The sequence below is a fragment of the Mustela lutreola genome, chromosome 6 (genome assembly GCF_030435805.1).
Source record: "Mustela lutreola isolate mMusLut2 chromosome 6, mMusLut2.pri, whole genome shotgun sequence".
NCBI lineage: Eukaryota > Metazoa > Chordata > Mammalia > Carnivora > Mustelidae > Mustela > Mustela lutreola.
In genome coordinates this window covers 94,477,940-94,494,084 of record NC_081295.1, presented here as the reverse complement: position 1 = coordinate 94,494,084, position 16,145 = coordinate 94,477,940, and the positions used below count along the sequence as shown (strand labels likewise).

Genomic DNA, 16,145 nt, shown 5'->3' with positions numbered 1-16,145 from the left:
CTTTGGCTGTCAAATAAAAATTTTAATATTCTTTTAATAGTAAAAGAAGAGATATGAAAAATTTTATCTACCGTATTTTATAATCTCATTCTAAGATATTAAAATGTAGGAAAAGTGTATTTTGGTTCACATTTGAATGTGACAATTCAAATAAGGCAAAGCTTTCAAAAAGATTCTGTTTTTGTATCCCTTTGCTATGCAGAAGGTACAATTGCTTCTCTTTTACTGTTCTGGGCCTAAAGTGAATTCAGAATTAAAAATGTTTATTTTTATTCTTAGCTACTTAGATTAATCTTTAGCTTAAAAATTTTTATTCCTAAAGTTAACACATATATAGTACACAAATATCAGGTGTAGTAAGCTGAGTAAAGCTTTATTCCAACAGATAAGACAACCTTATATTAAGACACTAAAGATCCGTTTTAAAACCTGCATCTTAAAATCTTTATAAAATACAATGAAACTGACAATAAAAGTCAAATGAAAAATTAATATTCTTACAAAGCAGTTTTCTAATACCCAGAGCATCAATTCCAATTGCTACTTTATCTCTAGAACGTGTTTTCCTTACCTCTTCACTAATATCAATAATATCCCCCACTTTCAGCTCCAGTTCATCCTCATTTTGTGGAATGTACTCAAAGAGAACTTTACATTGACGCTTCTTGGTCTCTGAAAGAAATAACATAGTAAAAAATAAGGTTAACAAAGACCATTAAAACAAACAATAGTACCTTTTTTTACACACTATATTTATTGCCACTTAATTCATATATACGAATAAAAACAGAACATGTAAGCATTCTAAGCAGCTAACCACAATCAGTTCTGGTCGGCTTTTCACCTTGCCCCATATTATACGTGCCAAAATATATTCAAACCAAATACAAGTAAGGTACAAGGTTCCCAGCCATGAAATCTATTTATACATCTAATACCACCACTTAGGCCAAAGTAAAATATCAAATGCCAATTTTGAGATTAAAAATATAAACAATAGAAGAAACTGTTGGCACAAAAAATTTTTTCACAGACAAGTCTTCCAAGCCAGTAATCTTCAGACTACCTCCTGATCAAAGTCTGGAAATACTCAAAATGCACTATTGTAAGAGTGTCTGTGTTGAAAAGACACAAAATGAACAAATCCAAAATACATCTTATATTCTTCAAGAGTTCTATTTTCTGACAGATAAAAACCAAACTCACCTAGTTAAAGACAACAATTTTAAGTTTTCAAACAAGTTTCACTTATTCAGGTAAGTGACAATCATTTATAACCACACAGGCTTGTGGTTATAACTTCTTTCAAACTCTTGAGTTGATAACTCAGATTCACTCCCACCTTTAAAACCAAATCATTAAAGCAGCTATGGGTAGATGATTAGGTATAACTGATTCAAGGATAACTTCTTGCTATTCAAAGTACATTCTTCAGACCAGCAGCAAGAGTATCATGTCAAACTTCAGAGAAATGCAGTATCTCAGACTCCACCTTGGACCAACCTGCTTTAAATTGAATTGTGTCCTTGACTATACTGCAAGGTAGGGCCTTTGGGGACATATTCACAGTTGACTAACATCATAAAAGTGGAGCCCTAATCCCCACTCACAATTAATTGTGCACATGTGCATGTGGGCATAATACACAAACAAAGGCCATGTGAGGATACGGGGTAAAGGCAGCTACCTGCAAGTCTGGAAGAGGCCTCACCAGAATCCTACTCTGATAGCACCTTGATTATAGAATTCTAACCTCTAGAACTTGAGAAAATACATTTCTGTTGTTTAACCCATCTAGTCTGGAGTATTTTGTTACAGTAGCAGGCTGCATTAGAATCTACAGTTTAAGATTCCCTAGATGATTCTCAATCTTGTACTCACTGATATAATTACACTGATTTCTAATTGCTTGAAAATGACAAACCCTATTCTTTCTAAGTCTTTCTTTCTAAGATTTAAATATACTGTTTTGGGGGCAGCTGGGTGGCTCAGACGGTTAAGTGTCTGCCAAATCCTTCACTACCTGTAAATACCATGTACCTGCTAGTCTCCATGGGTCTTCTTCCAAAGGCAGCAATTCTATCCATAATGTCATAATCCCTAATCTTCATGTGAATGAGATGTCTTACCTAAGAAAGGCTTAGGATATACCTCACTTGACAACCCACTACAAAACTGCCCCTTTATTTTCATCATAGCTACATACTTTATACATTTCTAATATGGTTCGTAATAGTATAAACACTAATAATAATTACATTTATTGAGCACTTCTTCTAATATTTACTTGATGTGTTGATACCTCTAAAAACCTATGACGTATTACTATCACCCCTGTTTTATAGTAACTTGATGTCTTCCCATTAGACTGACAAGTTTTTAATCATAATCCATACCCAGTTTTATTTGGGAGATCTGATTGCCCACATTAACACTGTTCTAATGGTTTTCAAATTCACAGATATTAAAGCATTCAGCATATTAATGTTGAAAACTTTTAAAAAAACTGTTAAAAAATATTTTGTATTTTTTGGAAAAAAAAACAAATTCTGTAAAATTGTAGACTCAGTTAAGTTACCTCCTATTTTTCCTACTAAAACAGAAAATCCTAAGTTTTCAAATGGAGGTCCATCAAGGATAGCAAATATTTTCATGGTTCTGAAAACCAGACCTAAATATTCAGATTAAAAAACAAAAACAAAAACAAAAAAAACCCTTAAATTACAGAACCAATTCTCATTTAAGATTATGATTTTCAATTTCCCCAAGACTATACCACATTCCGAAGTTGGGAAGATGAATGCTAAAATTTCAAAAACAGCAGCAAAAGGATTCATGATCCATTCTGGTTCCATTCAGTTCCAGAAATTACATCTTCATGTTTTACTGCAGCATTTAAATTTTTCTAATGTCAAGATTTTTTTTTTTAAATTTATCAGAGAGAATGAACACAGGCAGAGGCAAAGGGAGAAGCAAGCTCCCTGCTGAGCAAGGAGCCCGATGTGGGACTCGACCCCAGGACACTGGGATCATGACTTGAGCCGAAGGCAGCCGCCCAACTGACTGAGCCACCCAGGCATCCCTAATGTCAAGATTTTTTGGTCAATTTCTTTCTCCAGTAAGCAAAGAAAATAATCAAATGCTAAAAACAGAGTCACTGCTATAAATTTGAATCATTCTTAAATTTTTTCTTACACTCAGCAATAAAAAAATCTCATACTGCTTAGACCATTAACTGAAAGATTCATGCTTTCAAAGATTCTAGCTATACTGCTGATATACTGTTTGATTAAAACAATCAAAATCTTAGAAGATATTATCATATATACACACACACACACACACACACACACAGATATAAAGACAACATGAAAAACACTAACAACAAACTGAAAGCATTTAAAATATTCACTGCACAATTATTCCTTCAACTTTTCTGTAAGATAGAAAACAGAAAGTTAGAATACCCTACCCCATTCATTTGAGAAGCTGCAGCTGTAGGAGTCAGTTCAGAGTCTTTTTCCCCTTTTAAGTCAAAATATTTTATTATCAGAGAGCAGACAGAGCCTGAGCTAATAGGCCCTTATTTTTTTTTAAAGTATGCTGTAAAAATGTATGTGACCATATTTTGACAGTATTCTGAATTTTCACTATTTTCTTTAGCACTGACTCAAAACCAGCAGGCATACTATTTGCTAACAACTGTTTTCTAGAAATGAAACACTAAAGACTGGGCATTCTGGTCAACTAATTTTTCATGCAGCAACATCAATTCTGTAGCAACTACTACTAGTGACCTATCAGTATCAATTTCAATGTATTTTTTACATTCAACATAATTATTAACTAGATAAAAACAACTTCTGTGAGAGTTTCCACTAATAAGAAATACAAAGTTACAAGAACTGATGTCTTCCCTCCAGCTTAGTAAGAGTAGATTCAAATCTGGCATCAATTTTTTCCAAATGCAAAGTTGAAGTATCTACTAATATTCCACACTGAATGAAATCCAGAATTGGGCTGCTGGAAGATGTCAATTATTTATTCTGTAAGTAATTTTACTCTAGAGTAATTTTACTCTACAACATTATCTCTGTTCCTGATTTTATAAGGGTCTCAGCAGCAATGTGATCACACCAGTTTTTGCTATGAGATGTGCAATTTTTTCTCTTCTATAACTTTAGCAACTTATAGTAATAGTCCTGGAAAACATTATTCTGTGCTCATTCTTAAAAAATACCTGTTTGTTTTAACACAGGTATTATGGTTAACTTACACACAAAAGCAAAGTTTCAATGGCTTTATGACTAGACTTCATGAAAAAGCCAACACTTTTTTTCGCTTGGGAGACTAGAGAAAAACAGCTAACATGCCTAGTTTCCATACCATAGTATGTAGCTGAAACTCTCTTTAAGTTGCTTAAATAAAATTCAATACACACGCAGATTCACTTGTCTTGGCATACAGAGATTAGTGAACATTCACACTGCAGTGACTGTATTATCAATTTTTAAAACAGTTTTTATTAAGTATTAATAATACTGGATAGTACTATCCACTATTATTTAATATTACAATATACCACCTTTTGAATAGCTGGTCTATTTTGTGAATTAAGGATATGGTACAAACAATAACAAAAAAAGTCATATTAAAAAAAATTAGCTTGCTTTTCCTGGAAAATCAGTCTGAAAGCAAAAACAACCTGCATCCTGTTTTACATGTTAGCTAGCTCCAAATGACCAATTTAGTCTTTGCAGCACATGCACTTAAAAACAAGTTATGGAGGATCCTCAGGAAAAAGTCTAAGCCTCCTGGCACCACTACATAATGGTTTTTCCTTTTACAAGAAAAAGAATTATGAAGGTAAAATTTAATAGTGTTGTTTCCTATTAGGAGACAAAATGAATAAAATAATCATAACACTGAAGTCCTTTGTCTGGTCTTGACTTAAGAAAACTGTCCCTTTATAGCTCAGTAAAACTAAAGAAAGTGGTAAATGGATTTTAAAATAGACAGAGGTCATAGATAACTCTCCAGGGGGCCTAAAAATTCCCCTATGCACAAATTCCCATACAGAGGTTCACCTGTAGGATATGGAATACTCTCAGGAATCTGTCCCCCAGTCTCTAAAAGAATCTGAGAGTCCAGAACAATTAAAACTACTGAAACTGTTCGCCTTCAGGCAGTAGTCTGAAAGCAGTATGGGTAATATCTAAATATTGCCTGTACAATGCATTTACTGGGAAACAACAGAGAATCCTTTAATTGGTCTGCATTACTGTCACGAAATTTTTTTGATTTTTATGAAAATCTGTTTTCATCTTATGAAAATAATCAAAGGATGACAGAACCCAGAAAGTGAAGGTTTCCCTCAAACTTGACAGACAGTAGCACAGAAGTAGCAAGATATAAGGAGACTCTATAAAAATCATAAATAGTCTTATATTTGTAAAATGTGTATAAACCTAATTTCTTTACTACAGACTACTTGGTACCACAAGGGATTTACAGACTGAAATATCAAAGAGACTGATCTAAGATAAATGTGGTTAAATACTCATAAGCTACTTATTAACTAAAATTAATCACAGTTATCAGTATTCAATGTCTCAACAGGCTTCAGGTCTTACTATGTTAAAATACAATCTGCTTCCATAAATGCTGTATTTTGTACATGTTTAATGTTCAAGCTTTTTGAAAGACAGCAATGCCATGTGTCTTTCTGAGCACTTTCTCACCAGCAGCAAAATAAAACTCAAGAGATTAAATGATCTAAGGTCATAAGATGGATTCAAACTCATGTCTGATTTCAAATGTGGTGCTCTCCCTCTATGCTAAAATGTTCTACCATGTTTATAAAGTACTAAATACCCAAAAGGACTCTGCTGGGCCAATCACCTTGGGAAACTGATCATCTATGTTCAGAGGTCTAAACAATGAAGAAAACATACTATCAAAATGCACACATCTATATACTACTTAAAGATGAGTAGGCATCTTGGCATAAAATAAATTTTATTTATGATATAAATGATTTTAAAATAAATTTAAGGCAAAGAATCAACTATTCAACAGAAATTATACAGCTAAGAGAAAAACAAAGCCTCGTATTTTAATTTCTAATTCCTATAAATAATTGTCAGCAGGTCATGCTCAATTATTGTATGAAGAATGACTACAAGGGCCAATAACTAGTAACACATGAATATGTAGGAAGTTTCTACCGTAAGGAAAGTTAGCTTATGAATAGTTATAAAACATCCTTTTTTGTATTTAAACAAAAAAGAAGTTATTTACATACTCTTCTTCATGTTTTTGGTTTGTGGATGTGGTTGAATTCCTCCAGCTGGAAGTCCATAGGTGCTAATTCGTTGTACAAGACTTGCCACATTCCCATGTCTTTCCCGTTTAATGGGCAAACTGTCGTCCTTAGATTCTGTCTCTCTCTTAATTTCCTATAAAAGAGGAAATGAGCAAATAAGCAAATTAAGCTGTATTTTATTAAATTAAATCTTCAAATGTAAAATACCAAAAAGCAGGTATAGTTATTATTATATAAAACATGACATCAAATTTTTCTCTGCCCACACATACCTAAAGAATGCAACACACTTTGGTAACAGTGACTCATGAATTTAAGTCTTACCAGAGCTGCAGACACAATTAAAGAAAGATAGCCTGAAACACCCCCTTCACCCCAAGATACAAAGAAACTCCGAGATATATAAATAATGAAACAAACAATAATTCTAAATCAGGGTGGGCAAACTTTTTCTATAAAGGGCCAAACAGCAAAATATTTTAGAATTTTTTGGCCATAAAATCTCCAACAGAGGGGCACCTGGGTGGCCCAGTGGGTTAAAGCCTCTGCCTTCAGCTCAGATCATGATCCCAGGGTCCTGGGATTGAGCCCCATGTTGAGCTCTCTGCTTAGTGGGGAACATGCTTCCCCCCCCCTCTCTCTGCCTACTTGTGATCTCTGCCAAACAAATAAATAAAATCTTTTTTTTTCTTAAGATTTTATTTATTTATTTGACAGACAGAGACCACAAGTAGGCAGAGAGGCAGAGAGAGAGGGGGAAGCAGGCTCCCTGCTGAGCAGAGAGCCCGATGCGGGGCTTGGTCCCAGGACCCTGAGATCATGACTTGAGTCAAAGGCAGAGGCTTAACCCACTGAGCCACCCAGGTGCCCTAATAACAAAATCTTAAAAAAAAAAAAATTTACGAAAAGAAGTATGAAATTAATAGAAGACAAATGGGAAGTCATACCATGTTCAGTGATTAAAAGCTCAATTATTATAAGGATATCAATCCTCCCTAAAATTGACAGAATGATGCACTAAAATTCTAATAGCTGTGCCACAGATTTGGGAGAGCAATAAACTGGTTTTAAATTTGTATAGAACAAAATGCCAAGAACAGCCAGAATACTTCAGAGAAAACAAAGTGAGGAGGCTTTTCTTTTTAATAAGATATAAAGAAAAACTATATGATACTATAAATTACTGCAGTACTGGCATAAAAACAGACATACCAATAAATGAAGCAAAATAGTCCATAAACAGAAAAGCATGACTTAATGAAAAGCAAAGACAAACATGATAATCATAAAACTAATGTTCCATATTTAAGGAGTTGGGAGAAAACGGGATTCCTACCTCACGCATTTGACAATTTAAAAATTTCTGTTCATTAAAAGTAACCATTAGAAAGGCAAACACTAACCAGAAAATGTTTTTCACATACAAAGTTAACAAAGAATTTGTAACTCTAGGTGTTTATATCTACTACAAGGTTAACCAGTTGTTACTCTCTAGCTGGTAAGATTTCAAAAAATTAAGATTTCAAACAATTTTAACTTCTCTATACTGTTCAGAATTGTTTCATGTTTGTTTTTAACAATGCATATCATCTTACAATGAGAAAAAAACGTTTTTCATATTGGGAAAATTATTACATTGGTCAAGAATTGTGAAAAGTCATTAAAGTATAAATCATGGAAAATACAAACTATTTCACAAAATGGGCTGCTTCATTTTTACTGGTAATGCACTTAAGGAAAAATATGCCAATTTGCTATCAATACATAAGATATCAACATAGGAAAATCTGTTTTCGAATTGCACTAAGTATTTTTCAAACTAATAGAAGTATAAAATCTTCATAAAGAACAGTACTCACAACTTCAACATGCTAAAAAGTATTCATTTTGAATTCTTCTTACTGTCTCATGAGCTGTCTACATTTTAAAAAACTAAAAGTCCTATCTCTGAGAGCTACTGTTTTCTAATACAAGGACCAAGAACGTGGCCTGACATTCAAATTTTGTTCCTCTAGGAAAGTAATTCCAATTTGACCAAATATGATTAAAAGTACAGGCTCAGGAGACAGAAGACCTGGGTATAAATCTTGATTCTATCCTGTTAATTGGCTATATAACTTAAGATATTTGTGTTATCTTTTAATAAAAAATTTACCATATGAATAACTATGATATATTGACACAATGCTTCTTGTTTCTAAAAACAAAACAAAACAAGATGAAAAACTTATAACATATTGCTCAAAACCTAGAAACACTTTAATACTTAAGTATTCTCAGAGAAAATATAATAAATCTTCTGAGGGCACAAAACATAAAAGAAAAGGGAGAATGCGAATTAGAAATATACAGTCTACACTGAACAGAGAAGACTCAGGTTTACAACCTCCCAAATACATAGTGCCAAGTAAGATGTTTAATCACTAGTACCAAAGCTCTAAGTAAAACTACAAATAAAGTTTGCTTTGAGCTCCACCTCCTCTTCTTGGAACCTCTTCCTCCCACAATCTACCACTACCAGATACACACATTCACTCACTCACGAACCTAATTTTTCCCTAATTCCTGGCCTCACAGTGCCTCCAAATTATTCCTTGGCGTGTGTAAGCCTGACAATTCACAGACCTATAACCCTGGGGCTAATAATACATTACATGTTAATAAAATTTTTTTTAAAAAAAGAAAAAAAATTACTCCTTGGCTATCATCTTCAACAGCAAATCTGATAGACTCCTATGAAGTGTTACTTAGATGTCCAGAGTTTCTTCCTCCTTCTGCCCTCACTTCCTTTTACCTAAACAGTCAGTAAATAAAACTATTAACATAGTAGTATCTACTTTCTACTAACGTCACTTCCTTTGCACCAGGAAATACAGTTAAAAAAAGAATCCTCATTTGGAAAGTATCGTGTACTGACTAACTAACTGAGATAAACTTTGAATTTCGTCCTACAAATGAGAAAAACCTCCTACAAAATAGGTAATATCAATGCAAAATTGGCCAAGAAAAAGACTGTAGATAATCTCTATAAATAAGAATGCAACTACACTAATTTGTTTCATAGAACAGGCGATTTAGAGGGGCACCTGGGTGGCTCCGTAGGTTAAGCCTCTGCCTTCCGCTCAGGTCATGATCTCGGGGTCCTGGGATCGAATCCCCTACATCGGCTCTCTGCTTGGCGGGGAGCCTGCTTCCTCCTCTCTCTGCCTGCCTCTCTGCCTACTTGTGAACTCTGTCTGTCAAATAAATAAATAAAATCTTTAAAAAAAAAAAAAAGAAAGAAAGAAAAGGCGATTTAGAGGAAGGTAAGAAATATAAGCAAAGGAGAGGGGGAGCTAAAGTCTGGAAAGAATATAGTTATTCTTCATCTAGTAAGGTAACCAGAGATACTTAACTCTGATTGCACTAACAAAAAACAACTTAAAAGATGATCAATAAAATTCACAAACCACTTCTTCATGTTTTAATATATCTTCATAATAATTTGGTTATCTAATCATAGCCAGTACATGATCATAATCTGAAAAAAGAAAGCAATTAATTTCTATTTATCACAGAATTAAATAAACATCACGAAGAATAATAAAAACCAGATTAAAGGGCAAATGAGTCTTTTTTGTTTCTCAAATGAAAGAGGTCAATTCTAAGCTGAGTCACAGTTCTTATGCTAATTAAAATTTAAGGAATACACTTAATATTTTGAATATATAACATTAGGGACTTCCAAAAGTTTTATGTAAAACTAGTACCGCCAACTTTACAGAAACATTAATCAGAAAAAATGGAAAAGTGCTATTACTAAAGATGTAAGAATGTAAGCAGAATTAAATGTTTATTTAGTATGTCCACTGTTCTAGCTTTGGCTGCATCCATTAGATCCATGTTTGAAAAATGAGGTTTTCAACCTAACAAAAATGGTTTACCCTATACCTAAAGTTTACTCTATGGCTAAAGTTTTTACTTTGTTTTTTAGAATGTAAGTAGTAGTACATAAGGAATCATCTATCTCAAGTCATAGATTTTCATTTTTATGTCTAAATTAAATCAGATAGTAGCAAAACAACTTTAAAGTCCAAAGTGAAAGGGCCAATAAGAGAAAATCTCTTTAATATGAAATCAGTATATACTTTCTCAGTGCCAAGATATCAAAATCATGAGTAACAGATATAACAGGACTATTTTGAAAGCCTCTAAATTTATTCTCTCCCCCAAAATATGCTACTTTCCACATAACTGCTGTGTCTCCAACTTGGACAAAGGGCCTTCCTATTCCAATTGCCCCTCCCCCACTGGAAAAGGCAAAAGTAAGAAGAGAGAAAGAAAAAGTTATGTACTTTCATTGTCAGTGGAATCCTACTCCTTTCTCTTTTTCCATCACAAGAACGTTACTGAGAGCCAAGTGAAGTAGAGTTGGAAAAACACTCAATAAAGAACTCAGGTATACTACACTGATTGAAAACACCCCCAATAATTTATAGTGGTCATATTTTTCACACTAGTTACATGGATTTAAAAATGTTATTTTTGCTTGCAGTTCTAGGATGAAGGGATTTTAGGACATCAGACCTCCATGGAGATCCTTCTCCCAAACCTGCTAGACTCCTTGAGGCCACAGATGACATTAACAAGCAGGCAATGAGTGTCAATCCAAAAAGCAAGATCAGGAGATACCCCAGAAGCCCAGGTTCTAGCTCTCAAACGTTTCAGGCTTTAATTATTTCTACAATTTGAAATACCTTAGCAGAAAGAAAATTTATTAACTCCTTAAGAGGAAAAAATCAGAATTTAACTTTCCAGTTAAGTCCCAGGTAAACATTAACATGATTTATACAATAATGTCTTAAATTTAAATTTATGATTTAAATATACGATACAAAGGAGAAGTGGATAAGAGTAATTCAGTTAAAAAGATTGTCTACAGATAACAGTCTACATCTACCACATTCCTAAATGCAGAAGGGTTATAATGAAAGAAATGTACTTTTCACAATAGCCACTTCTATATTCCTTGAATTTTGTTTCAACATGTATTATTTCAGTGACTCAAAAAAGATTCATATCTTTTTCTAGCATTGCCTGTACTTAACTATTTCTTTTTTTTTTTTTTTTTTTTTTTTTTTTTTTTTTTTTTTTTTTAAATTTTTTATAAACATATATTTTTATCCCCAGGGGTACAGGTCTGTGAATCACCAGGTTTACACACTTCACAGCACTCACCAAATCACATACCCTCCCCAATGTCCATAATCCCAACCCCTTCTCCCAAACCCCCTCCCCCCGGCAACCCTCAGTTTGTTTTGTGAGATTAAGAGTCACTTATGGATTGTCTCCCTCCCAATCCCATCTTGTTTCATTTATTCTTCTTCTACCCACTTAAGCCTCCATGTTGTATCACCACTTCCTCATATCAGGGAGATCATATGATAGTTGTCTTTCTCTGCTTGACTTATTTCGCTAAGCATGATACGCTCTAGTTCCATCCATGTTGTTGCAAATGGCAAGATTTCATTTCTTTTGATGGCTGCATAGTATTCCATTGTGTATATATACCACATCTTCTTGATCCATTCATCTGTTGATGGACATCTAGGTTCTTTCCATAGTTTGGCTATTGTGGACATTGCTGCTATAAACATTCGGGTGCACGTGCCCCTTTGGATCACTACATTTGTATCTTTAGGGTAAATACCCAATAGTGCAATTGCTGGGTCATAGGGCAGTTCTATTTTCAACATTTTGAGGAACCTCCATGCTGTTTTCCAGAGTGGCTGCACCAGCTTGCATTCCCACCAACAGTGTAGGAGGGTTCCCCTTTCTCCGCATCCTCGCCAGCATCTGTCATTTCCTGACTTGTTGATTTTAGCCATTCTGACTGGTGTGAGGTGATATCTCATTGTGGTTTTGATTTGTATTTCCCTGATGCCGAGTGATATGGAGCACTTTTTCATGTGTCTGTTCGCCATCTGGATGTCTTCTTTGCAGAAATGTCTGTTCATGTCCTCTGCCCATTTCTTGATTGGATTATTTGTTCTTTGGGTGTTGAGTTTGCTAAGTTCTTTATAGATTCTGGACACTAGTCCTTTATCTGATATGTCGTTGGCAAATATCTTCTCCCATTCTGTCAGTTGTCTTTTGATTTTGTTAACTGTTTCCTTTGCTGTACAAAAGCTTTTGATCTTGATGAAATCCCAGTAGTTCATTTTTTCCCTTGCTTCCCTTGCCTTTTGCGTTGTTCCTAGGAAGATGTTGCTGCGGCAGAGGTCGAAGAGGTTGCTGCCCGTGTTCTCCTCAAGGATTTTGATGGATTCCTTTCGTACATTGAGGTCCTTCATCCATTTTGAGTCTATTTTTGTGTGTGGTGTAAGGAAATGGTCCAATTTCATTTTTCTGCATGTGGCTGTCCAATTTTCCCAGCACCATTTATTGAAAAGGCTGTCTTTTTTCCATTGGACATTCTTTCCTGCTTTGTCGAAGATTAGTTGACCATAGATTTGAGGGTCTATTTCTGGGCTCTCTATTCTGTTCCATTGATCTATGTGTCTGTTTTTGTGCCAGTACCATGCTGTCTTGATGATGACAGCTTTGTAATAGAGCTTGAAGTCCGGAATTGTGATGCCACCAACGTTGGCTTTCTTTTTCAATATCCCTTTGGCTATTCGAGGTCTTTTCTGGTTCCATATAAATTTTAGCATTATTTGTTCCATTTCTTTGAAAAAGATGGATGGTACTTTGATAGGAATTGCATTAAATGTGTAGATTGCTTTAGGTAGCATAGACATTTTCACAATATTTATTCTTCCAATCCAGGAGCATGGAACATTTTTCCATTTCTTTGTGTCTTCCTCAATTTCTTTCATGAGTACTTTATAGTTTTCTGAGTATAAATTCTGTGTCTCTTTGGTTAGGTATTTCTTTAACACAGTGAATACAGCCTACATAGGATTCAGAATATTATAAAAAATATCCCAAGTCACAGAAAAAATTGCTCTTAACCAGTGTGTATGTATACTTAATGTTTTACAGTATGTAACAAAGTATATACAACTCTGACGTTTTTATCTGTTTTTACTATAAATTCCAAGTTCTCTTCTAGTTGTCTCCTCATAGAATGTGTTCCAAATAATGAAAGTAAATCACACACCAAATTCTCCCCTGATGCAAAGCCAGCTTCCTGAACTATTCTATTAAAGTCACCAATACATCTCCTAAAACTTGAAAACATCACTGAGGTTTACCTAAAAAACAGGTTTCATAAAGGATTCAAAAATATAAAGGTAAGATAAAATAATGTTGCCATTTCCTTCATTAAAAAACAAATTCTTAATTTCAGTTAAGATTATGATCTCAGCACTGTGGGATCTAGCCCCACAGGTCTCCTCACTCAGCAGGGAATCTGCTTCAGATTCTATTGCCTTCTCCCACCCCCTTCTTCCCTCACTCACACATAGGCTCCCTCTAAAATAAATAAACAGGTAAGTAAACATTAAAAACAAAAACTCTCTCCCTCTCCCTTGGTTCCCCCTACCTCTCTCTTAAAAAAAAAGTCCGCTAAGCATCTGCCTTAGCTCAGTATCTTATCAATAAGATACTTCCAAACTAGCCACATACATCATCAGATCATCATCTTATTCCCAATACTGCCATTTTTCCTTAAAAAAAAGTTTTTAAACACACTTAAAGACTTAACCTTAATTCTGCTTAACCATTTAACCCATGGAATAAAGACATAAAATGACAAACATTCTTTTTTTTTTTTTTTTAAAGATACTATTTACTTCAATTTCAAGTAGGTGGAGAGGCAGGCAGAGAGAGAGAGAGAGGAAGCAGGCTCCCCACTGAGCAGAGAGCCCAATGCAGGGCTCGAACCCAGGACCCTGAGATCATTACCTGAGCCAAAGGCAGAGGTTTAACCCACTGAGCCATCCAGGTGCCCCAAATGACAAACATTCTTAAATGCAAGGTAAGTTGTCAAACTACCCAATTAAAAAAAAAAAACACATTCAATGAGGGGTACCTGTGTGGCTCAGCTAAGTCTCTCCTTATGCTCAGGTCAGGATCTCAGGGGTTTGGGATCAAGTCCTGTAGGGGGCTCCCTGCTCAGCAGGGAATCTGCTTCTCCCTCTCTCTCAGCTGCTGCTTGCTCACACTCTCTACCTCTCTATGAATTTTGAAAAAAAAAATCTTTAAAAAAAGAAAAGATTCAGTGATTTATTCTTTTTCTAAATGAGAAAAAAATGCTAGAAATTTAAGTCAAAATAAAGAAATATTCAAATGACTTTTATTCACTTGCCAGTTCTCAAAAATACTTAAATGTTAATGACTTTTGTTTTCTTGTTCCTTAATTACATCAAAAGTCTCAAACACTTTATCAAGCTCTGAGAACTCATCAAAAGGGATCAAAATTTTCATTTTAAATTTAAAAAAATGGGGGAAAGCAATTCATTTACCAACATCTGAGACATCTTCTATGTATATACCCACTTATTTTTAAAGTAAAAATATCATAACATCACGTAATAACCTATAATACAATCAGTATAAAGCACACAAGAAAGCTATATCAAAGCTCACAAATTATCATCCCTTATCCACAAACACTGTTCTGCTAACATTCTGTAAGTACAACTAATAAAAGTATTTGTTAATTTAATATCTTATTTCACTGATATTTCTCTGCTTTTCTCAAGAAAAGTTAGCTATTACTACACCATTTCTAAAAGGAGATATTCTTTCTACATAATGAGTTTTTAAAGATAAGCATTTCAATCTATTAAAACACATACCCATCTATCTGATGGTTACCAGAGAGGAGGAGGTTTGGGGAGATGGGTGAAATAGGCCATGGAGATTAAGAAGTGCACTTGCCTGGTGATGAGCACAGGGTCATATATGGAACTACTATATTACATACTGTATATCCAAAACTAATGTAACACTGTATGTTAATTAACTGAAATTAAATAAAAACTGTAAAAAAAATGCGTCACCATCTAGATTTCCCTCATGGAAAGATGGAATGGATAAACTGTTTCCTTATTCCTCCCGCTAAGTACAGTTAAAAACTCTGGACATTATGGACATTACATACTAAAAACAAACATAAAAATATTCTGAAAAGTGGAAAAAAGAAGATGGACAAGCCAAGAGAGCCCAGGTTCCTTAGAAACTGGTTAGTAGGTCTATTGGGTTTTCTTTTTGCCTCAAGTGTTCTAGACTGTGTACTGGAAAAACCACCAACTATTACTGCCAAACCAGCAACTGTTACTGCCCATGAGAGGAGAGAGAAAAAAAAAACCTCTAAGAAAAGCCTGCTCTCTCCAGAAGGACCAAGAAAAGAGTTACCTACCAAGACCGAAATCAATCTGCTGTAGTCAAATAATACAGAGAGAGAAAAAAATCAAACTAGCAGAGAGCCTGAACTTTCGCCCTCACCAGGCTGTAACCAGACCACTCACTCACTACCACTACCCCTTTTTCCAACCAGAGTGGTGTCAAAAAGGCCAACTGGAGAGCCAAACTCTCCCACCAACCAGGTGGGAATGAGTCTCCTTCTCTTCTCTGTCAGTGGAGGCCACAAGGCAGCACTAAGAAGGCACACTAGGCCTTTCATCAAGGGGGATTCAATGGAGGACTAGTGAGCCTCAACTCCTACCCCACTCAGCAGTAATTAGGAGCTCCTCCCTCTCCGAGTGTCAAACAGAGAAGACTGGGGAACTGGACTTGGAGGTAACTCATTCTTTTGCCAGCACACGTTCTCTCTAGTAAAATACAGTTTAAATGTAGATTCAGGGTCCTCAACCAATGTTAAGATTTTTAAAAA

General features: G+C 34.8%; 1 protein-coding gene across 2 annotated transcripts in view; it reads right to left on the bottom strand.

Annotated features, from left to right (window-relative positions):
* The window catches only part of CD2AP (CD2 associated protein), a 135,665-nt gene that overhangs the window by 75,229 nt on the left and 44,291 nt on the right, over positions 1-16,145 (bottom strand). The window contains exons 3-4 of one of the 2 annotated variants that reach the window (XM_059178196.1): positions 6,305-6,458; positions 572-672 (exon numbers count right to left, since the gene is read on the bottom strand). In XM_059178196.1, coding sequence (XP_059034179.1) covers positions 572-672; positions 6,305-6,458 — 255 coding nt within the window. Of the gene's footprint in view, positions 1-571; positions 673-6,304; positions 6,459-16,145 lie in introns of those variants that run through there. The other variant, XM_059178197.1, reaches the window with a different exon arrangement.